The sequence below is a fragment of the Prunus dulcis genome, chromosome 1, assembly GCF_902201215.1.
Source record: "Prunus dulcis chromosome 1, ALMONDv2, whole genome shotgun sequence".
Lineage (NCBI taxonomy): Eukaryota > Viridiplantae > Streptophyta > Magnoliopsida > Rosales > Rosaceae > Prunus > Prunus dulcis.
The window spans coordinates 40,242,078-40,265,416 of record NC_047650.1 but is presented as its reverse complement, the minus strand read 5'-3'; the positions used below and the strand labels follow the sequence as shown (position 1 = coordinate 40,265,416).

The following is a 23,339-nucleotide window of genomic DNA, read 5'->3' as shown; positions in this document are numbered from 1 at the left end:
CTTTGTGTTACCGAGACCTGCCAGGAGAATTGACGGATATCAGGAATTGACGGAATAAAAGGGGTACACCTAAGTGGTAGTTTTAAATTGATTACAGTGCTTTTATGCGAGTTTTGATTGCAGTGCTTTTATGCGAGGTTTGATTACAGTGCTTTTATGCGAGTTTTATTGATATTGAACATGTTTTGCATATACATATATAACTATGTGAATGCTTTGACCTCAGTACGAATATAATGAAGCGGAAAAAATCTAGTTTTTATATAACTGTTTTTACAGTGGGGTTATTATGTTCATATACTGTTTTCTAGAACTTTATTTTTGTCCACTCACATTTTTTGGAATGTTTTGCGCCCCCAGGCTGTAGACGTGAAGGAATCCACCACCGGGCCATTTCTCCGTCTTCTACGCCTTTCTTTTGTTTTACAGAAGTTTTGTTTTGTAAAAGGATTAACTCCTCTGTAAACTATTAGAATTGCTCTGATATGTGGCCCTAGCTTGAGAATGGAACTATTGGCATGTAAATTTAAGTACTGGCAATTGGTTGTATCGATATACATGCTTGTTTTGACATGTGTAAATTTGGGATTGAACAAATTTTAGGGGAGATTCTGTCGAATTTTCGGTAGGAGTCAAGGCTAAATTGAATATAAGTCGTTATTAGAAGGGCAATTAGGTCATTTGTGCCGACATTCACCAAGTGTCGGGCACGCACGGGGTCCGACTCGAATTCCAAAGCGGAATTTGGATCGGGTCCTGTCAACGACAATAGTATCAATAAATATTAACTTATATTATAACACGTGAGATGTACCACGTGATTGTACTACTGTACTACTCTATAATTCCCCCCTCCCCCTCCTCCTTTTTAGCTGCATATCGATGTTACGTAAGGGATATACCCCATCGAGGATCAAGTTCTCCATCCCATTCATAAAAGTTTAATTCTAGAATCAATAACAAAATATTTATTAAATGAAGATATCCACTAATATAGTAATTAAATGTTAAAATAGTCCAGTCCCTCCAAAATTAGACAAATCGGTTTAGTCATTGTCCAATAGTGACATGAAATAACTCTTATATCACTATCGGACTAACTCTTTTAGTCACTTATCATGAATATTTCATTGTTTATTAAAGTTCTATTCATAAATAACTAAAATCTTTTGATTTGAGTAAATTTGTACAAAAATAATTATCTAAAAATCAAACATTTCGGATCATGAGATACCCAATCCCCATCCCCATACCCAAACATGATTCGGGCTTCTACAATCTGATCCATGTTCCCACATCCGATTATCCACCACCACACACCCTCCTCATATGTAGGACGGGTCCCCCCTTGGGTGTAAGATTATTGCCCTCCAATTTGGTGAACTGTCACCCCTTTTCTTCCTGAATTTACAAACAAAACAAATCCCGGAAAAAAAAAAATTTAAAAGTTTTCCGAAAGATACAAAAGAAAGAAAATATTTGAAAGAAAAAAGCCAAAAAGGAAAGACGTACGAATACCAATCAATAATCTCTAAACTTTCTCCTCAATACATGAATAAATTTGAAAATAAATAAAAGCAATGAAACCCCAAAAAGAAAGAATAAAAACGCATCCTTTAAAACCGAATCCACACAATAACTTTCCTCTAATATACTAGAAAACAAGTAAAGTTTTTCAAATGAACCTTTTTTATCATTGATCGCTTCACAAATATACATATATACTTTTCTCCACCAACGACTAGTGCATGCCCCGTCTGGTTCACCAAACACAGAAACTGGTGGCGACAAAGTAAAGAAATCACAAGACAATATTATTATTTTTTAATTTATTTGTATTCTTTTGTTTCATATTCACCGAAACTTGGCCAATATTTCAACATTCCTGATCTCGACCTTTGCCTTCACGGTTCACATGTCGACCTTCCATGTCAGATCAGGAAGGGGACCAAAAGGCGACGTTTTTTCCGTCTCGAAAACATGGCTGTCGGTAAAGTTGTGTTTCATCATTCTCTTAATCCAGGCCGTGACTTTCCCAGCCGCTGCTGCGCAAAGTATCACAGGCCTGCAGTTGCATATCCGTGAACAAGATGTAAGCATTTTTGGTACACTTTGGACTGACGAGACGACGTCGTTTTTGTTAGTGTCATAATATGATAGCTTAATTTATTAATTATTTGGGCAGGTGGTGATGGATAATGGGATTCTCCAGGTGACGTTATCAAAACCAGCGGGGATGGTCACCGGAATTCAATATAACGGCGTCGACAATTTGCTTGAAATTCTTAATGAAGATTCCAATAGAGGGTAAGGACTCTTCTTTCAAATTGGATTTCAAATACTGAAGATTTCTTTATATGGATCAGTATTGACTATAGTTGTTGACTTAGAAGAGAAAAACTTGGATACGGTTGAAAATATGTAAACAATAATGCTATTTGTATTTTGGTACTGCATAATTGTTGAGAGTATCTCATGTCGAATGATGGAAACTTAGCTTAAGAGCGTAGGCATCTTTCTCTATTGCTAATCTCGGTTTAGGGTTGGATGATTTAATTTTAATATGGGGTTTGAAAGTTAGCCTTTTTGGGGCAATGTATATGCATACACACATGCTTATGTATATAGCTATATGCAGGTATTGGGACCTGGTTTGGGATGCGCCAGAAATTAAAAGAAAAAAAGGCGAATTTGATAGGTGTGCTCCTGTCCTTTCTTATACTATAATTCATATATCAATATCAACCATGCATTGATAGTGTAGATTCTTCTTCAAATATGTTTTTAAAATTAAATACAATTTGATACTTTCCACCAAAAAATGCATACAATTTGATAATATATAACATGCTTGCTAGAGCAAGGGGCGGCTTGTAGCTCAATTGTTAGAAACAGTTACCCTTAAAATGCAAACTGAAAACATATCAAAAGGATAGCAAATTTTGTAAACTAAAGAAAACAGTTTTTAGATTAATTGTGATTGATATATTTAACGTAAACTTTATGGATGGTTGCACAAATCTTGTAACCTTAGCATCTTTTGTAATAAATAGACGGTTACAAGGGGTATTTTTTTTAGAGAAGTTCGACAATACGAGGGAGGATTTATTGATAATTGGAAGAAATACAATTGGAGGAGGTATTATAATCCTATTTGACAAGGTAATTTGAAATTGGGCTATTGTTAGTAATAAAATATCGTCCTTAGCATCTTTTGTAATAAATGGATGCCTACCAAGGGGTATTATACTCTATTTGAAAAGGTATTTTGATCCAACCGAAAAAAAAAAAGGTATTTTGAAATTTGTCTACAATTAGTAATAAAATATCACTTCGGGTGTAGCCCATTAGAAAAGGACCTTAACTATTCCCAGGTTCAAACACTACATCAGCTTAGTAGTGTGTGTGTGTGAGAAATCTTCCTCCCTTTATAGTTTAGACTTACTTGTATTATAAATAAATAAAACAATATATCACTTTTGTTAAATAATAAAAAATTTAATAGTAATAATAAAATTATTGGATGTATGCTTTACAATGCAAGCGTGTAAAGAGGCTAAAAAAAAAATTATCATGCACACTAGAGGATTATCGTGCACTAATTCTGTGAGTGTTTTAAAATATAAAATATTCAATTTCAAGTTCATGATGACATTCTGGAAGTGTGAAAAACATCTCCTTCAAAAATTAAAAGTTTAGGATCCATTTGGTAACCTTTTCTTTTTTATTTTTCATTTTTCATTTTTATACAAGATTTCGTTTTAAAAAAAGTGAAATCTATAGTTTTCAAAATCACTCTTATTTTTTAAAACAACTTGAAAATATTTTAGATTTTAGTTTTTTTTTTTTTTTTTTAGTGCTCCTTTCTCATTCACCAATTTTACATCACTACACATACATTGCATTCCAGTTACCAAACTCGATATTTGAGACCTCCTGACTTGGACATGGCCATTCGACTATTGTGTTCAATCACGGACCTAGTCCAAGCCTTGGGACCTTTAGATTCAAAATTCACCAAACAATCATCATACTCCAAAAAAATTCATCGAAAAATACTACGAACCTGTTGTAACGTGCACTTTCATTCTATGATCTCAAATTCACAATTTGACCCCAAAAAAATTTTCATTTCCAAGTTCCCCATAAAACTGAAAACTAGTGGCTCTATTTGCAGGATGGAAACGACCAATTTTACAGTGATTGTGGAAACTGAGAACCAGATAGAGCTTTCATTCACTAGAATGTGGGATCCCTCTCTAGAAGGAAAGGTTGTGCCTTTAAATATTGACAAAAGGTCAGTTTGAAAGAAAAAATATGGTGAATTTATTTTATTAATTATATGTGATTAGTTCATGATTAATTGATGGTGACAATAGTAATGTGAATTTCAAGGTTTGTTATGCTTCGCAACTCCTCAGGCTTCTATACGTACGGTATCTATGAACACTTGAAGGATTGGCCTGCTTTCAACTTGACCAATACCAGGATCGGGTTTAAGCTCAGAAAAGACAAGTAATTTCCCTTCATCCATTTTCTCTTTATTTTAGGCAACCATTACTGGAGTGCCAATAGCATCCCCCTTCATTTATTACAATAAAATTAGCGAATTGATTTTTACCGTATATAAAAGGTAAGGTCTAGGCCAAATAAAGTATCAACAACTTTAGGCAGATATGGGCTTACACTAGAGCGAATGTACTCTCTATTTTGCATCTCAGTTTGAATTTTTCTTCTCGTAATTTAGATTAAATTAAAATAAAATATCGCTTGTATATATATAAAAAAATATAACAATTTTAGAGTGTTGAGGTGATATGGTCAGTAGATGTACGTAGTACAAATAGGGCACTCGTAAAGTATAATAAAAAGGAACTAACCAATCATGCAATTAGAGAAATGCAATGTAGATGACATGAGGTGGGGGTGCATTTGTACGTAGACAATTTAATTGATGGTGACAAAACAGATCTTATTAAAATTCTAATTCCAATTTAAAAGTTTGAATGTAGTAGGCAGAAAAGAAAACTCACACAATGGCAAAAAGGAAAAAACAAAACTCATACAGGGGTAGCTTTCTCGTGATGTCAGATCCAAAAGACAAATGCTTTCTCGTGAAGATGATGATGTTTACCTTTTCAATCTCACCGAAACTGAACCGAAAATAATTATAGCCCCAAATGGAGAGGCACCAGCTATACCAGTCTCTAGCTCAACACATGGTGTATAAAATGTATCAGCACTTACCCAAAGAAAAAATATATTAATTTTTGCAGGTTAATAATAATTTTTTAAGTTATAAAAAAAAATTATTATACTATTTGTACCACATTTATTGACCGCATTGCTAATTACTTACTAACTCACATATATTAAAGAGGTGATCAATAATATGATAAATAAATATGTTACAAATAGCAGCAATCGTCAATAAAAAAAGTAGATCTTAGTTTTTGGTAAAAGTAGACAAAAACACTTTCTTTAATGTTGTTCTCCTTTTAAAAATAAAAAAAATCTTCTTGTAGGTTTCATTACATGGCAATGTCAGATAATAGGCAAAGATACATGCCACTTCCTGATGATCGGACGGCAGAAAGAGGCCAACCCCTAGCTTACCCAGAGGCTGTCTTGCTTGTCAATCCTGTGGAGCCAGAGTTTAAAGGAGAAGTATTTCTTCTAACCTCTACCAACCATTTCTTCTTATTATCACTAACAAAAACAAAAAAACCAAAAAAAAAACTAGCCTATAGTCAAACAATCTTAAAAAACATTTTTTTTAATTTTTTTTTTCACATTATTGTCATACTCTGAATTTAGACCGCACATAATTCAAATAAAAATTAATCGCTTATCAAATGTCTAAATCATATACGATAAAATTGATAGACGGGAAAAAAAAAATATATATATATATATATATATATATATCCGATCCCATAATAATTCATGCGGTTTGTTGGTTAATATTTTTGGTCGATTTTGCGCAGGTGGATGATAAGTATCAATATTCAATTGAGAACAAGGACAATCGGGTGCATGGATGGATATCCACGGTCACTGACCCACCCATGGGATTCTGGCAGATTACTCCTAGCGAAGAGTTCAAATCTGGTGGGCCTCTCAAACAGTGCCTCACTTCCCATGTTGGGCCCATCACCCTTGCTGTAAGTGTGCTTATTTTTCAGCCTAGATAGATCTAGCTTGATTCGAGCTCGGCTCGTTCATTAAAACTTGAGCATAATATTTTGCTTGAGCTCAGCTCGTTTCTCTTACAAATTGATTGGTTCATTTGGGTTACATTGGAGGAAAGAAATTCCATTAAAATTCGATCTCGGGTGTCATAAGGGAGACAGAGAATCCACTTCCATTGACGAATTGATTGATTCGTTAACGAACCAAATACGAGTCAAACTCAAACTGTATCAAGATTTAGAGCCCTAATTCGTACCATAATGGTTATTAAAAACGAGAAGTACAATTGTACTAACTTTGAATGAAATTGTATCTTCAGATATTTCACAGCACCCATTACTCAGGAGCGGATTTGATATTACAATTTGGGCCGAATGAGCCATGGAAGAAGGTTTTTGGCCCCGTTTTTATCCATCTTAATTATTTGGTGAATGGAGATGACCCACTTAAGCGGCTATGGGAAGACGCTAAACAGCAGGTTTCACATGAAAAAGAATACCCCAACTACATTCTTTGTATTTTTTTACAATTCTAAAAGAAAATTATTTTGCAATTTTAATTGTATATTGGGTGAAATATCATCTCTGAAAAATTTGTAACACATTTCAGATGGAAGTTGAAGTTCAAAGCTGGCCGTATGATTTTCCAGCTTCCAAGGACTTTCTGCCGTTAGATCAACGAGGTAGTGTGAGCGGCAGATTACTAGTCCATGACAGGTAACTATTTGTTATTATAGCACATTTATATATCTTTTGGTGATCATATTAAAATAGAACCCTAATTGGGGGAAAAAAAAAAAACGAAAAAAGAAAGGGTCAATTGGATTATCCCTTGCGAAACAAAGCATTTGGTTTAGAGATTTATGTGTTCTTAATTTCTGAAATCCTCTTTTGGTAGTCTTTAAAAAGTCCCTGTATTGTCATTATGAGGTTGTGAGTCAGTTGTTAGACAACCACCTTAGACCCCAAAAAATTTGATGTTAGTGAATGAGCCAACAATGTACGTGAATTTTACATCCTCACATGCAGCCCCATCATATATGCACATCAACAGTGAACATAGTCAAGTTTTCGGTGATTGATATTCTTGATATTTTATTTTCTGTCATATAAATTCATTTATACTAAAGCTAACATAGTACGCCCTTTTTTTCCTTTGAAAATTTAAGTGAAATTTCAATATATACACTTGTGTAGGTATATTAGTGATGAAGACTTACCCGGAAATGGCACCCTGGTGGGATTGGCAGCTCCAGGAGATGTTGGATCATGGCAATTTGAATGCAAGGTACGTATATATTTGCAATTAAGTGCTCTATGGTAAAACCGAAGCTTATTTGAGGAATTTCTCAGCCGAAACTTCTTTATGTATATTATGAATAGTATTACATGCACCCAATTTCCAAATATATTTATGAATGATATAGAAATTTACAGCATGATATTTTAAATTTTACATCAGGGATACCAATTTTGGACTAAAGCAGACGAGAAAGGCTGCTTCTCTATAACTGGAATCCGTCCAGGCACCTATAATCTTTTTGCCTATGTTCCTGGTTTAATTGGTGATTATCGATATGAAGCTGAAGTAACCATATCTCCAGGTCTTATTTTTACCTTCTTTTTTATTTTTTGCTTATATTAAGTTTTCTTTATTATATATAAATAAATCCATTTACACTCTGATTTTATGTAAAATAACCTGCAGGTAGTGATAAAGATGTGGGTACACTTGTTTATGAACCTCCAAGAAGTGGGCCAACTCTATGGGAAATAGGCATTCCAGATAGAACTGCAGCAGAATTCTTTGTTCCTGATCCTAATCCAAAGTACATTAACAAGCTCTATCTCAACCACACTGACAGGTTTGTTCTTCCTATTGATAATCTACTTTTATAAGAATTTACATTTTTCATTATAAGCTAGGTCATGAAATTCAGGCGTCTGTTGTAAATGGCAGGTTTAGACAATATGGATTGTGGGAAAGATATGCAGATTTATATCCTCACAACGACATGGTTTACACCGTGGGCGTTAGCGATTATAGAAAAGATTTCTTCTTTGCTCAGGTTACCAGGTAATTCATTATTGTTGGGGTGATACTACGTAACTATGTTACAACATTCTGACATGTTAAGTTATCAAACAGAGTTTGATATATTTAAACACGTGACACTCAATTAGGAAACATATTAAGACACTATTCTAATATGCTAAAAACTAACTCTTTCTATTGTAAGATCTCATTTAACTATTTATATATATCATGCATGTTCCCCTTTCATTTTTATCCACAGGAAGACAGATAATAACACATACCAAGGATCAACATGGCAGATTAAGTTCAAACTTGACATTGTGGACAAGAACTATACCTACAAACTACGAATAGCACTAGCCACAGCACATGTTTCTGACTTACAAGTATTACTTCTTGACTTTGAATTTGAACCCTAAATTTCATATCCATTAACAATGACTTATAAGTAAATTCTAATGAAAATTTTGCTTCAACTCTTCAAGGTTCGGATCAATGACCTCCGACCAAGCAATCCTCATTTTTCAACGGGACCGATTGGAAACGATAACACCATCGCAAGGCATGGAATTCATGGGCTGTATAGGCTGTACAATGTCGACGTTCCTGGTGTTCAGCTGGTGGAAGGGAACAATACCATTTTTCTAACTCGAACATTGAGTACAAGTCCTTTCCAAGGAATTATGTATGACTATATTCGTTTAGAAGGTCCCCCATCTTCTAAGAGCAACAATCTTGGATTCAGTTCCAAGTGATTAATCATTCATTCATTGGATTCGTTGTTTAGTTCTTTAATTTGTAAGTGGCTTTATAAGTTATAGATTATTTGTAGTTAAAGCTCAAATTCATAAGCTAATACCATGCAAAACTCATACAAAAAATACTAATAACTTTTGGATGGCATGTATTTATAATCGACAATACAAAGAAAACATCATTAACAGTCACGAATATTCATGGCATAGTGGATATATCCCATGCCACGGATATCCGTGGCTATTACAAACTTCATTTGCCTCTTTAAATTTGGCATTGGATTTCATATTGTTAATCCTTGATTTTTTATAATTAGTAATAAATCAAACATAATCATTCATCTATTGGACTCTTTTTTCCTTTATGTTTCCTTTTTGTTTCCCTGTGAACAAAGAAAACCCTGGCTAATAAACGTCCTAAGCTTAATTCTGATTACTGATACCGGGTTATGGCGAGATAGTTTAAATGCCAGGAGCATTGGAAGAAAAACAAGCTTTCTTTCATGAAATTACTATGTACAAAGTTGATACTGAATACACAAGTCAAAGCACAGAAAGTACAAGATTACTCAAACAGAAGGACCAGACCTTAGGACCCTCTCTAATTTCTCAGCTTTAGTGTAATCCGTTTCTGTAAGAGAACCAGCAGGAAAAGGAGTGATTTCCACAACTAGATGTGGTGTTGGGAGCTCATCGAACAGAGCCCTTACGTTGTTGCAACAGACAGTTTCTCCATGAGCGCTCTCCCTCCTAATCTGGCAACCCTATAAATGCCCGAAGAATTATTGGTATGTGAGATTACATGGCTTTCTGAGTACTGCTATTCAGAATTTGACTAAAAAGAAAAATTGAAATAGATGGAAAAAGATAAAGACCAATCAAAATGGAAGAAACAGAAAAGGAAAAGGAAACAGTTTTCCTCAGAGTTGTAATTACCTTGTGGGAGGTGGCATCTACAAAGTGATCGTCCTCTGACAATAAGGAGGCAATGGCTTTCAGAGCACGCCGCCCTTCAGATTTAGAGGGTACCCTGTAGTTCCTTCTGAGTGTGCCCTTTGTGGTAGGATGCCATTTGCTCACTAATTTCCTTCTATCAGCTGCTTCTTTCACTGATAAAACAAATCAAAACTGAGGGTTTATAAAATATAATACGGATGCTAAAGGAAAGGAAAATGCAGCTCTAAATGAGAAATCTGTGACATTAAAATAAACAACAGGGCCAAAAGGTTTACAAAAGCCGAGAATCATTACCTTCATGTATCATGTAGAACACAAGAATAACTAAGGTTCCCCAGTCAAAAACCTTTTTCTTAACAAAATTTTTTTTCATAAATATCCATCCAAGTAGTTAATCAACATTTCTTTCTCGTCATGTGAACACATGTTGGTGTATCTTTATCTCTCTCTTAGTATGATGACTTCAGAGGTGATACACAAACCAACTGTACTGCCACTCATGTCATACCCATAACGGCAGAAAGAGAGAAAAGAAAAAGATTTTCATCAAGAGTAACCCATAGCAAACCTCAATTGACAAAAATTTCTTCTGATGTTTTTTCGGTCTTGAACAAGATCAACAGAAATTAATAAATGCTAACAGTATTCTTTGGCCTGGTCATTGCCTTTTTGGATATGAGAATGCCATAAAATACATATTTGTACTAATCCATTTTAACCAATATAAGTAACAATCTATCCATTTTTATTTCATTTGTCCTTTTTTCGACAAGTAAAAACGGAAACTAGAACATGCCAAGGGGGGCTAGTACAGCAACCCAATTAACCAAATGTAAAGAATGATACTGAAAACTAATCAAACAATCTATGAAAATAACATCAAGTGAAGGATCAGTTAGCACATTGATGGTAACATGTGTCCCTTGGAAATTCAGAGTCTTCAGACAGCAGCAGCATTAGAATTTCCTGCTTAAAGACTCTATTCATCATTGACCACCAAATCATAAGGAAAGACACAGGCTTCGTTTATGATAACCCACTTAGCCTTCCAGCATTCCGTCATACAAGGGCTAATGCTTCATTGCAATAAAATACCATAAATAGAATTTGTAGGCATCAAGGGATGCCTTATTCTAATCAGCAAAAAGGATAAGGAACCAAGTATGTGTCCTTCTGAAATGCCAAGGCACATTAAAGAGATAACTTCAGTAGTTTTTCACATCAACTTCTTTAAAAAGGTGTCATTTTGAAGTTCAACTTCGAGATAAGTAAAACATATGCTTAGTTTACTCTAGTAATAAGTAATCTGAGCCTTATTACTGAAACCATTATGTCGGTGATTTTGTCCAAATTTTTTATTTATTTCAGTGATCCTATATGCATAAACATCAAAACAAAACAAAATTCACATCCAGTAGGTATTCATGTGTCATCAGTTCCATATTTAATTTCTTAGAAAATGCGAGCAAATTTATCTTTCTCATCTTCAGTTTATTCTTAATAATAACTGAGAGAACATAAATCTCCACTCTGATTTACCTTGTGCAACTAATTTCTTTTTTACTACCCTTCTATTATATCCAATGGTTTTAATAATGAAACCTGCTTGACAGGCAACAAAATGCCATTCAACTTAATGTATCCAATATAAGAAAGTACAGTTAAAAGAAAGTACAGTTAAAAGAAAGAAACAAACAAACCTGGTTTCCCCTGTATGCTGTTCAACCACCTAGAAAACCCCAAATCAGCAGACTCAATCCCAACCCCATCACCTTCTTCAGTGCTTCCCAAATCTGAAAGACAGTAAAAGAAAAAAACTTAAATCAAGAAAAAGACCCATAACAACTTTCTGAAACTTAGAAATAAACTAAAGGGTAACAGAAAATAACCAAGAAAAGTAGAAACAACCCATTAAAGAAGTAGACCTGAGAGAAGTGGGTTAGCTTGAGATCCAGCTAAACCAGTCTTCAAGAGTGCGTAGAAGATGCAAAGCCTACCAGCCCAAAGGACTGGAGCTTCAAGCAAAGAAGCATGGATTGTAAGCCTGGGGTTTCTGGATTTAGTATAATGTGATCTTTGGCTAAAAAAGAGTAATCTTTTGAGGGCATTTGTGGGTTCAATTCCAAGACCAAGAAAGAGAGTTTTGGGCAGCACAGTGGCGGGATGAAGAATCTTGAAGCTTGGGGATTGGAAAGGCGATGATGTTAAGGTGGTTTGCACAAGAGAAAGAAGCATTTCTTCAATTACGGTGAAGAAAGCCAACAAATGACTCGATGAGAATTGAGAGAGACGGAGAGAGAAGGGATGAAGATTTGTTTGGGCAGTGTCTGATGGTGCAGAAAAACGATGTCGTATCTCATCTCAAAGACGCTTTCAGTTTCAGAACGTTTGGCGTGGCGTGGAGTGACCCAGAAAAAATAGTCCTATAGTTAATTAATAGTGGTAGTTATTGAGTATCTTATTAATTAATAGTGACACGCACATACCCTGCACCGTCGAGGCCACATTGATGTTTAGGATTAGATTGAATTAGATAACTCACAAAATTCAAGAAATGTTGAAAAACTTTATATGAAATTTTAATTTTGATAGGATTGAAATGGATAAGTTCTATTCATCAACAATCCATCTTATACTTTCAACTCAAACAAAATTTGGAAATTGACATCCATTTGAAATTTGTTCTTTTCTTTGTTTCTTTTTATAAGTGTTGGTTTCGAGTAGAAAATGGCAAATGTGGGCTTCTTTGTAAATAGGGAGGCAAGCTACTAATCCAAGTTACAACTAGAAGCCAAAGACGTTTGATTTGTTCATGACTTTATAGACAAATTTTTTATTTATGCCAGCAATAATCTATTTTAATATCATCTAAACTACATGAAGAGGAATTCGAACTCGGATGCAGTGTGAGGAGCACATTCGTTCTAGCCAACTTAGTTAAGCATAGAGAAATCCCAGTGAATATTTACCTCTCAGACTAAAAAAATTATTTTCTTTTGACACAACTCCAAAATTATAATTGTTCGGACGAAAATAGAAAGCTCTAAAAATGAAAATGTAAAACCAACTGTCAACATCAAGCAAAGCTGAAGATGCTTATCCTTGACTCCAATGGATAACTAAATCCTATCTTATATGGTCATCCATCAATGGAGCTACCATCAGTTTCAAATAATAATAATAATAACTATTTTTTTAAAACACTCATTTACAGAACAGAGGGAACAAAACTATTGCCTCCAAAGCTATACAAAGCCACAGTTCCTATATTGGGCTACCGTGACAAGAAGATAAAAAACTATAATCTATTCTATTTACTGCAAGATGCTTAGCAATCAAAAAAGGGTGAGAGGGATCACAAATATTTTTCATATCTTCACAAACCGTATGTCATTTTGGCCAAATGGAGTTCCACAGGCAGGGCACTTTCGATGACGAATCTCTAGATTTTTTTGTACGCAATAATTGCAAAATAAATGATAGCATTTCACAATTACCACCTGCAAATCAAATAATTAGCACCAACATCCATCAGTTCATCAGAAGATTTAGCAAATTATTACAAATTTGTATCTCAAACATTGGTCAAATAAAGGTAAAGGCGGCAAATATTTTTTCCTTACCTCCTTTGGCCTATCAGTACAAACACTGCACTGCAAAATATTCTTGCAAAATTTAATTTCAGATTGGAGTTTCTGTATTGCAGCCTCTCCAGTTTCAGAACTCATCTCAGCAACCATGCTGTTCAATTCCCTGAGCTCTTCCTCAAGACTCTTCCTCGAGCTTCTGCACAACAAGAATCCAACTTGTTAGAAATCTTCCCACATGACTTTTGAGTATTACAACTAATAGCTGCACAAAGACATCCCACATGAAGAAATCTTCCAAACTTGCAAAATCTGATCGAGCAGGGAAAGGTAAAAAGTTTGGAGCCATCGCTGTATACATTGTCCCTGCTCAGGATTTCCTGAGCCTATTTGCCTATCACAATTACCCAAGGCATCTATCCAGCATGTGAAACTGGGAAACAATATCTTACACGCCAAAACTGTAGCTGTATACAGTTATACAGGCTTCCTAGATTGTTTATAAGAGTGAATCCATAAGCAGGCACTGTAATCAAAATGGACAAAACACTACCTCTCAATGTGTAATTCCAATTCGATATCATTGATATCCTTTTGAATATGACCATGTTCCTTCTCAAAAGAGGAAACAGCAGATTTCAGCCACTGCAACTCCTTCTCAGCATCAGCCAATTCCCACTTAGCAGTTTCCACGTTGACTGCAAGGTGTCTGTCTTCCTCAGTAGTTTTTGTGGCTTCTGTCAGGAGAGCCTTCATCTGCAGGATGCAAATACCCACTTGATAAAGGTTAACAAATGGAAAATTTGTCGGAATAGGAGAAGCCATACCTGCTCTTCACCATGGGAAATTCTCATTTTTAAAGATTCTACTGATGTGTTTACTTGTTGAAGTTGTTTCACCAATGCCTGCTTATCAGAGAGTAGAAAGCTCTGTGATTGCTTTGTCTTCACACTCTCAGAAACGAGCTGCACCAAAAAATAAATCTCTTTGAAAAACCAGGGACAACCAGCCAGCATTCTACCACACCAATAAACTTAGCAACAATGTGGAGGGAAAGAAAGGCCACAAAAACCAATGAAAATAATAACACAGACCTTGATATTATAGTCATCCCTCTCAGTCACCTGCTGCAACAGATGCTGGTTTTGTGTCTGCATATCTTCATATGCCTGACCAATGGTCTGCAGGAACATAATAAATTTATCAGAAAATGAGTAGGTGAATCAGAAAAGTGAGACCAACGTCATCGTGTCAATTATCAAGGAACAGAAACCCCAGATATCAATCAGAAGATAAGCATCAATAAGGCACCTCAATTTCAGATATATAAGCCTCTGCCTCCTTGTCTTTAATTCTAATAGCCTCTGTAAGCTCCAGAACATCCCTGAAGAAAAAGGTGAAAACATGGCATTACTAAGATTTTCCAGTATCTTTTACATGCATATGTTTTATTTTAGTGAAAGAAAACATACATAGAATCTAACATCCCAGTTTGCACATTGTTAGTTATTTGAATAAGAAAGACAAACCTCTCAAATGCACCAAGCTTGGCCTTAATTAAGAACATTCAGCTTCAGAGGTAGAAAAGCATTTCTTTAAAATTCTTACATTTATTTACTGAGTGTAATCAAGTTTAGACATCTATACATTGCTATACTTATTACCAAAAGCATCTTCAATTTACACACCCGGCAACACAATATTTGGACCTTTAGATGAAAACACACACTATAATTAACCCTACTGAAAACTTCTCAGTATTTTTTTTTCTTTTCAAATATTCGTATATCTGAGATATAAAACACTGAATATAAAAACAGAATAACATATTTTTGTTAGTATGCAACTATATTCAAAACTCAATCGGCACTAGGAAAACAACTAACCTCTCAGATGCATCAAGTTTGCCCCTTAATTCAGTTATCTCAGCTTCAGTAGCAGAAAGCCTTTGCTGACAAGCAGCTTCAGCTTCATTGGCTGCTTTCACCCGCAACTCTAGACTATGTTCATCTATTGCATTTTTGAACATTTCAGCTTGCGAGTACGCTCTGCGTTCTGATTCTTTGATTTCCATCAAGTCTCTGAAAATTTAATATTAACCTTAAATGTGTCCATTTATATGGAATTGAGAACGCAAGCAGCGCATGAAAGGAAAGTAAAAATTTCAATAATCTCAATTAGATAAGAGAAAACGAATAGAATCTGTCACATATTAAGTTGAATACACAAATCGTATAGATGAAGAAATCACAACATTCACTCATGGCTATCTCTACCCCCCCCCAAAAAAAAAAAAAAAAAAAAAAAAGCCCCAGCATCAACAAAACAATTTACCTGTTTTCACAGCTTTCCTGTGCATACAAGTCTAAGAAGATCTGCAGTTCCAGTTTTTCTTTCTGCAACTTCTCAATCTGCAATAAGTTCATCTTCACCAGTTACTGACATAAGCTCAGTTATAGTACAGTCCATGTGTCTTAAAATTCAAAATGTTCTTAAATGGACAAAATGCACTCATGACTCATAGTTTGAGTACCAATATCTGCATACACTGTTCCCTATTTTCTTGTTAGGTAATAAGTCTCTGCATATTCATATTTTATTACATTCATGACTTTCCACTAGAAACGAACTATATGGTTTCACCAGAATAATTAGTTCCATGATTAAATTGGACAAACTACCCTCAAGGATGTCATTTTATAATGCTTCCATAGCTTGACATGAAGATCACGCTATGGCATTTTCCATGGAAGGTGCCCAGGCAAACAAATACATAAAAAATTTATTTTGCTGGGTAACACAGCTTACGGGGTAATTTTATGGGTCTGTTAAAGAATTGAAGCTTAAATTGTCAAATGTGATAGAATTAGAATTAAACAGCAGGTACAGATGTACGAAAAACCTGCATGTAGAGCTGATACAAACTGACACGTACAAAGGTAGATTAAAAGCATTGATGAAGCTGGAAAAAGAAAATCTTATATTTAAATGGTGAAAAAAATCGACAAACATGGATCCATTAGAAGTAAAGCTAACTATATTCAAAGACTAATGGAGAAACTCACCAATGCCTTAAGAGACTTTATCTCTATCAACTGTTCAGCACATTTATCTGCTAAGCTCTTTTGCTCATGTGTCTTCCAAAAAAAGAATCAGAGAAATTCAGAGAATATTCCACGATTAAATACTAATCAATAGTAAGAAAAGGGAGTAAAACTATTACAAATCCAAACAAATAGTAATCATAAGACTTCTTTTACTCCAGAATCACAAATGAGTTCTCCAAAAAAACCAACTTGCAGTTTAAAAAAAGGAAAACAAAGCTTCTAAGTACTTTTTATATGTATGTGTGCATGTGTGTGTAACTTTCATTCACTCGACACAATTATAAAGATCAGTATATCCCCTTATTTCCAAATTATACATTGTCCAAAAAACAATGCAGTAGGACTGATATGTGTACGAGAGTAAACCGGGAATGGAAGTGAACCTTTGTAATTAAAGAAGCTTTTAATGATTGGGCTTTGTCACGTAACGACAGTGTTTCATGAGCTGTTTCCTTCCACCGCTTCAACTGAGCTTCCATCATTCCCATTTCTTTTGACAAAGATGAGGCCATCACACGAAACTCGGCTATAATGTCCTTTCTTCCTGCAGCACAGAACATCTTAAGTACCAGAAGCTTGGGTAAACTCACAATTAATAATAATATCAATAAACATCAAACTGATGTAATTTTCACCTGAATCCTGTACTGCTTCTTCCATGTTTATCTCAAAGTCATTTTTTTCAATTATACACTTCTGCAGCTGAAGTTCTAGTTCTTCAATCCTAGAATCAGTATTGTCAATCGAATTCCTAATTGCATCCGCCGACTCTACTTTGACATTTAGGTCCTTCTCCCTTCTCACAACAAGAGCCCTATCAGCCTGAAATTAAACTTTTAAAAGACAGAATTTATGGGCCAAGCATTCAAAGCATCTGGAAACACAAAAGCAAAGCAATTTAACCTGCAAAGAATCAGCCAATGCTTTGTATCGGTCCACTTCAACATTCCAATGTTGGAGTTGATCATTTCGCATAGTGTACAGTCTAGATGAATGTACAAATTTGTCATCCTTCAATTCATTCTGTGAGAAGCATAGATTGTTTGTCAAAGTAAACACACACTGAAATCATTTTGAAATGTGTATGTCAACTATCAAACCTTTGGAAAATTCAAAATTAGAAACCTGAAATTCTTGCAATTGTTTTGACAGCGTTAAATTTTCTTCATGTGCCTCTTGATACTCAGAAAGGCGGTCAGCTGCTAGTATCTGCAAAACACGCTCAAACACATGTCAGAGAAAGAGTGAGAATGGGAGCTGGTACAAAGGAGTTTTGGCAACATATCTATACCTTTGTTTCCTCAATTGAATTTCTTAGTTCCCGCAAGCTTATTGTCCTTTCTGTTGATTTTTCAGGTGATAGGGTTCCATTCACTGCACCAGAAGTAAGGTTATGCATCCCAGATGCAACATCCTTTTGCATTTTCAGATTCACTAGTTTCCTCCTACTCTCCTCTAGTTCAGTCATGCTGTCATCCAGCTCACCTGTCACCCATAACAGAAAATTTACATATTCAACAAACAATCAAAAGGCATCACCAAACAGTGGTAAACTTTGAGACTTACTCTCTGTCAGAAATTGAGCAAAGTTCCTAAATCTATAGGTCTTAAATATGATGCTGAATCTTTACATGTACTGCCACGAGCCTTAGCTCAAGTGACATGGGTTGGATGGGCTGAACTGTAGATCCTAGGTTCAAATTTTCTTGTAATGCGAAAATATGAAAAACAAAAACAAAAATTACATATGTGCCGCCAGTTATCAAGTGTAGGATTAAACATTCCTACTAAATATGCAAATAAAAAACGAAGGCTTGTGACTATAACCATCTCAGAAACCTGTAATGCGGCTAATTTCAGACTGATCTGTTGACTGGCTGCTAAGGTAAGTCCGAATTACATCAGCATACTCTTTCTGCTTCATGTGAAGAATATCAATCGCTTCCCGCAGATTTTTAACCTCCCTCTCCATCATATCATCAATCTTAGGTAACTGGATGATAGCATCTGAGAATCACAAGAAAAACAAAGAATCTATAATCAGTACATAATTCCTCATGCACTTACTCCTTCAAAAATAAGTGTTAAAAAATGAAAAAGTTATTGTATGAAATTAGTTTGTACAACAATGAATTTACAATTGAACCTCTGACCTTCAGAACATATCTTTCCATCCAAAGTGTGGACTATGCTCTCTGTTTTTTCCCTATGAGAATAAACGGTATGTTCCAAGAGTTTTAACAACTCCCTAGTAGACGTATGACGCAAAGTGAGAGCTTCTTCAACATATTTAGCAATTTCATCATTGCCATTAGCTTCTATAGAATCTCTTTGTAGGAGTCTACAAAGAAACATCTCCTCCGCAGAACATGATGGAATTGAACCTGAAATACACACTGGTCAAACTAATCTATATGATGTGAAGAATAAAATAAAATGAACACTAAGATTTTGATTTAGTCATCAGAAAAAATGAGGAAAAAAAAAAGATGAAGTAGCATAAAACAACACATGTGCTGTAAAATACCACGAGAATAATCAGCGCCATCTAAAATTTGTAAAGCATTTTGGCTTCCTCCAGCACATAGTCCAAGAAGAATTAAATCATCAACCAACTGGACAGCAAAATAAAGAAATCACCATCAGAAAAAATTACATGTCATCCTGGTGGACACAATTGAGACCATGAAAAGGAAGAAAACCCAACCAAACATTTAAGATAACCTGATTCCATATTTGATTCACTGTGATTAGCATTTCATCATAAGAACCTTGCTTATCCTTTAGTTCCTTAATTTTGGCTTCAAGATCCTGCAAATCATGCTTCTGTTTGTCTATTTGCTGAAGAAGTCTCTGGTTCTGGTACTGGAGAACTGCTGCATCGACCTGGGCACATATAGTACGTACACAAAATACCGATACATTTCAATCTACTTCCTATCTCAAATCAAAATTGAAGTGTACTTGAAATGCCTTGAACTATCAATGTGCACTCATCTAAATGCATGCTTTTTTTAATGAAATAGCATACTAACTTCAGAAGTGACTTCATCAACTTAGAGATTAATGATGCTTTACTGCCCCAATTAAACAATTAATAAACAGAAACCCTCTAATCTACACCCTCTACTCCAAAAATTCCAATTCGTAACTTATATCCCTTTTCTTACACTTCCTCAACAACCAAACAGAGCATAGTACAATTTTTCACATTCTCAAAAGCACATCCAAAGCAGAAATTGCCCAAACTCCAATCACCCATCAATCACAGTAATTTAAAAAAAAATAAAACACCTATTTTTCTTAAACCAAAAAATTTGATCAAAAGAATTTTTCCGTCAGTAACCAAGCAGACTGTAAATATATATATATATATATATATATAGAGAGAGAGAGAGAGAGAGAGAGAGAGAGATTACGCTATGGTTATTGGGTGGAGAAGTGGTGGAGCTACGAGCCATGGTGGGCGAAAGTGAGTTTAAATGAGGCCTCTTCTTCTCTGGCTCGTCAGAGTCTGAGTTTTACATTTATCGTTGTTATGGTGCTCTTTACGGAACTCACCGCACCATTACAGCTCTCAGGTTCCAAGCTCTTTCTGTCAAAAGAAAAAACCCTAGAAGGACTGATAGCGTTTCCGCAGGCACGACTGGGAGTGGGAGAGAGAGATCGCTGTATAATAAATTTCAGCCCAAAATCAAGTTTTATATAAAGGTAGCCGGGGGGCTATACTATTTTTATAATAAAAAATTCGGGAAATTCGAGTATAGCCGCGCGGCTATACTATTTATAATTTTAAAAAGACCACCGCTGGCTTCTTGCGCCTGCTTTGCCACGTGTCAAAAAATAAAAGTATATATACTATTTTTATTTTAAAAGAACGCTGGGTATAGCCGGGCGGCTATACTTTATAATTTTAAAAAGACCACCGCCTGGCTTCTAGTGCCTGCTTCGCCACGTGTCAAAAAATCCAAGTATAGCCGAACGGCTATACTATTTTTATTTTGCACTAACACCGAGTATAGCCACTCGGCTATACTTTTTATAATTTTTAAAAAGACCACCTCTCGGTGACTTGCGCCTGTTTCGCCACGTGTCAAAAAGGTATAGCCGCCCGGCTGTACGTAAAAAATAAAATAAAATAAAATAAAAAGGGACCCGCCTAGCCAGCCTTGGCGGCCCATTTTTAGAAAACTTGAATGGCGTTTTTTAAATTTAGATTTCTTGTTTCCTGGCGGGTCTGGCGTGCCTGCAAATACATCAAGCTGGGGTTTTAGCGACTCACGTTTATCAACGACGTAAAGGTTAGCTCTTCCTAACAATTCACTCTCTCTTTTCTGTACACAAATCTATTGAGGCTTTGGACAGGATGGGAATGGATTTAATAGAAACTGGAAATTCAGATGCGTTCAATCAGTATCTGTCGGAGTTTGATAACACCATTCATTTGTAGAGGATCAGTAACTTGGGGATTATTTTCTGTCTTGTAAGTTTTGCTACCATAATTGGAATGATTTTCTTTTTAGTTTCACTTCCTGTTGGTTTGAATGGTCTGATTATGAATTTGCTACAATGTTATGAATGCGGGGTCGAAACTTGGCTGGGTGAAGGAGCTTTTGAGGAATTATTGTAAAAAGAATTTCAGAAATTGAGGTCTCTTGTGGCTTTTGGAAGATTATTTCTGCATATTATGTGATTCGATAGATTGTTCTTTAAAGAAATATCCATTATTGAATAAATTTTCTGTAGATATGCCATCATTATGCAAAATCTGACTGAGAGGCTTAGGCCCCTTGTGCGTTTGAAGACCAAAAGTTGATTGATTATATCACAGCACAATGCAACATTTCACAGAAGCAAGACACCCTGCTTGGTGCTGGCTGCAATACAAGCTTCCCTGTCAACACAAATGACAGAGCACTGAAATACAACCACAGCCCTTTCCAGGCAATGAGAATGAAGGAAATGATCATCTAAACAGTAATCATTTCCAGCAGTCGCCTGTTGTTTCCCCAGTGGATCATGATTCGAATGTGCCATATGACATATCAGTTGATCGAATCCTTCTCTGCAGCACTTCTCCAATGAATATCCTGCAACATGTCACTTACAACTCAGAGAACAGCATGAAGAATGTCCTTGTTTTTGTGAGAATTGATAATGCCCTTGTATTTGATAGAGGTCATGTGTTGAGCTGCACACGAATGATCGTCAAAAATTTCATCTTTTCTATATGGTTTTGAATGTATAGTTGATGTCTTGTATGATTCTTAATTGTAAATAAATGATGGGATTCATTGCTTAGTACCAACAATTGCTGTCAATAATGAAACAAAAACATGCAGAACATGGTATTTTTTAACATTGTTTATGTATAGATTATAAGAAGCTTCAAAAAAATGTTCTCACTTGTCAATGGCCTCAAGGAAATTTTGCTTTCTGATCTGGAAAAAGATCTTCGTCACATAGCGATTGTTATTTCTATTTCATATTGACATATTGGAGACATCAAATGAGGTTGAGAGGAAAAATGTGAGGGTCATTTTTTTGAAGAATTAAACTTAGTTTACCTAGACTGCAAAATGGTTCCTTTTCATTGCTCATAAGTTTGACTCCAGCTCTTCAGTTAACTGCATCTAGAATATTGGTTTTGATCATTATTTCATCCCTTTCAATTTGTTTCTCTGTTTTTCCCACCCGGCAGCACCCCACACACAAATCTGCAGGGCCAAAATGACTTCGTTAAATAACAGAAGTCACATTAGAGTAGAAGCCATGTCTGAAAGTAATTGTAGTTTCCAATATGCATCAGCACCAGAAGAAACTAGTACATTCAGAGTGTTCGAGAAGGCAAGGCTAGTGACTCTTTTGCGTGACCCTCAAGCTTCCTTGTAACCTGCAAAATATATAAATCAAGGCAATGACAAACTTTTGGGGTTTGCTTCATCACAACATCTAGGATGATTTGTTTTTTTTTTTTTACAAGAACAAACAAACTACCTCGTTTGAGTGGAGATTAATTCAACCTTAGTTGACTAGCTGTACCCATTTTTCCATATTTTCATTCAATTTCAATGGTAACATGTTTTGTTAGATCTCCATAGTCGGATATGTATGAGTTTAAGTACGGGATTAATTCAACCTTAGTAGCATCTCCAGGTTCACCTAAAACAAACATAACACTTGATAGTGAGTTTGACGGGATACTGTTGGACTACTCACGGCAATGTGCCAAGCCTGAAACCTTGGAAATTGGCAAAGGTGGGGTTGGCCTATTCGTAACTAGTGTCTTGTGTGGGGAAGGGATCGGGTGAATATAGTGTTTTCTAATTAATGTTGTCTATGCCACAATGCAGGCTGCATCCCTCAAAGAAAAGATTAACCGAATGTTTGGTGGAGAGCACGTACGTTTCAAGTTCATCTTCCTTTGGTCGAGTATTATGTGGATAGAACTACCAGTATAACAATAGCTAGTTGGTGTCTCCTATTTAAAATTAGGATGCCCAAATTTCTGACCTTTTAACTGTCTGAAATCACAAAAACTTATATTTGATAGCTTTATAGGATTTATGGCAAAGATGAGACCAGCTTATTTCTGAAGCCATTGTCATGTGATTCTTTTGCATTCTGTTTTTCTTTTTCTGGGTGGTGCCTTCAGATAAACAGCACAGGAAATAGATCAGTGCTTCATGTAGCTCTTCATGCTC

The 23,339-nt window shown here is 35.4% G+C and overlaps 3 protein-coding genes across 3 annotated transcripts; 1 reads left to right on the top strand and 2 right to left on the bottom strand.

The window, feature by feature from the left end:
• The first annotated feature begins 2,011 nt into the window (after nt 1-2,011).
• On the top strand, nt 2,012-8,984 carry LOC117619926 (probable rhamnogalacturonate lyase B). Its single transcript, XM_034350002.1, has 15 exons — nt 2,012-2,092; nt 2,186-2,307; nt 2,639-2,698; nt 4,178-4,297; nt 4,396-4,515; nt 5,526-5,667; nt 5,988-6,164; nt 6,512-6,670; nt 6,802-6,908; nt 7,389-7,479; nt 7,654-7,795; nt 7,900-8,056; nt 8,152-8,268; nt 8,489-8,615; nt 8,715-8,984. Exons 2-15 carry the CDS (start codon nt 2,192-2,194, stop codon nt 8,982-8,984), a joined length of 1,905 nt encoding a protein of 634 aa, XP_034205893.1. The 5' UTR covers nt 2,012-2,092; nt 2,186-2,191.
• A 478-nt stretch (nt 8,985-9,462) lies between these two features.
• LOC117616147 lies at nt 9,463-12,351 on the bottom strand. The gene is made up of 4 exons (XM_034345370.1): nt 11,867-12,351; nt 11,642-11,734; nt 9,921-10,093; nt 9,463-9,748 (listed from the first exon to the last, which is right to left on the bottom strand). Exons 1-4 carry the CDS (start codon nt 12,174-12,176, stop codon nt 9,554-9,556), a joined length of 771 nt encoding a protein of 256 aa, XP_034201261.1. The 5' UTR covers nt 12,177-12,351; the 3' UTR covers nt 9,463-9,553.
• A 663-nt stretch (nt 12,352-13,014) lies between these two features.
• Nucleotides 13,015-20,308, bottom strand: LOC117613977 (E3 ubiquitin-protein ligase BRE1-like 2). Its single transcript, XM_034342628.1, has 19 exons — nt 20,055-20,308; nt 19,360-19,521; nt 19,163-19,250; nt 18,789-19,019; nt 18,475-18,642; nt 17,927-18,120; nt 17,761-17,844; nt 17,539-17,658; nt 17,271-17,457; nt 17,019-17,179; nt 16,594-16,665; nt 15,863-15,939; nt 15,415-15,609; nt 14,840-14,912; nt 14,623-14,709; nt 14,356-14,493; nt 14,082-14,284; nt 13,565-13,727; nt 13,015-13,441 (listed from the first exon to the last, which is right to left on the bottom strand). Exons 1-19 carry the CDS (start codon nt 20,094-20,096, stop codon nt 13,310-13,312), a joined length of 2,577 nt encoding a protein of 858 aa, XP_034198519.1. The 5' UTR covers nt 20,097-20,308; the 3' UTR covers nt 13,015-13,309.
• Between the last annotated feature and the right edge of the window lie 3,031 nt (nt 20,309-23,339).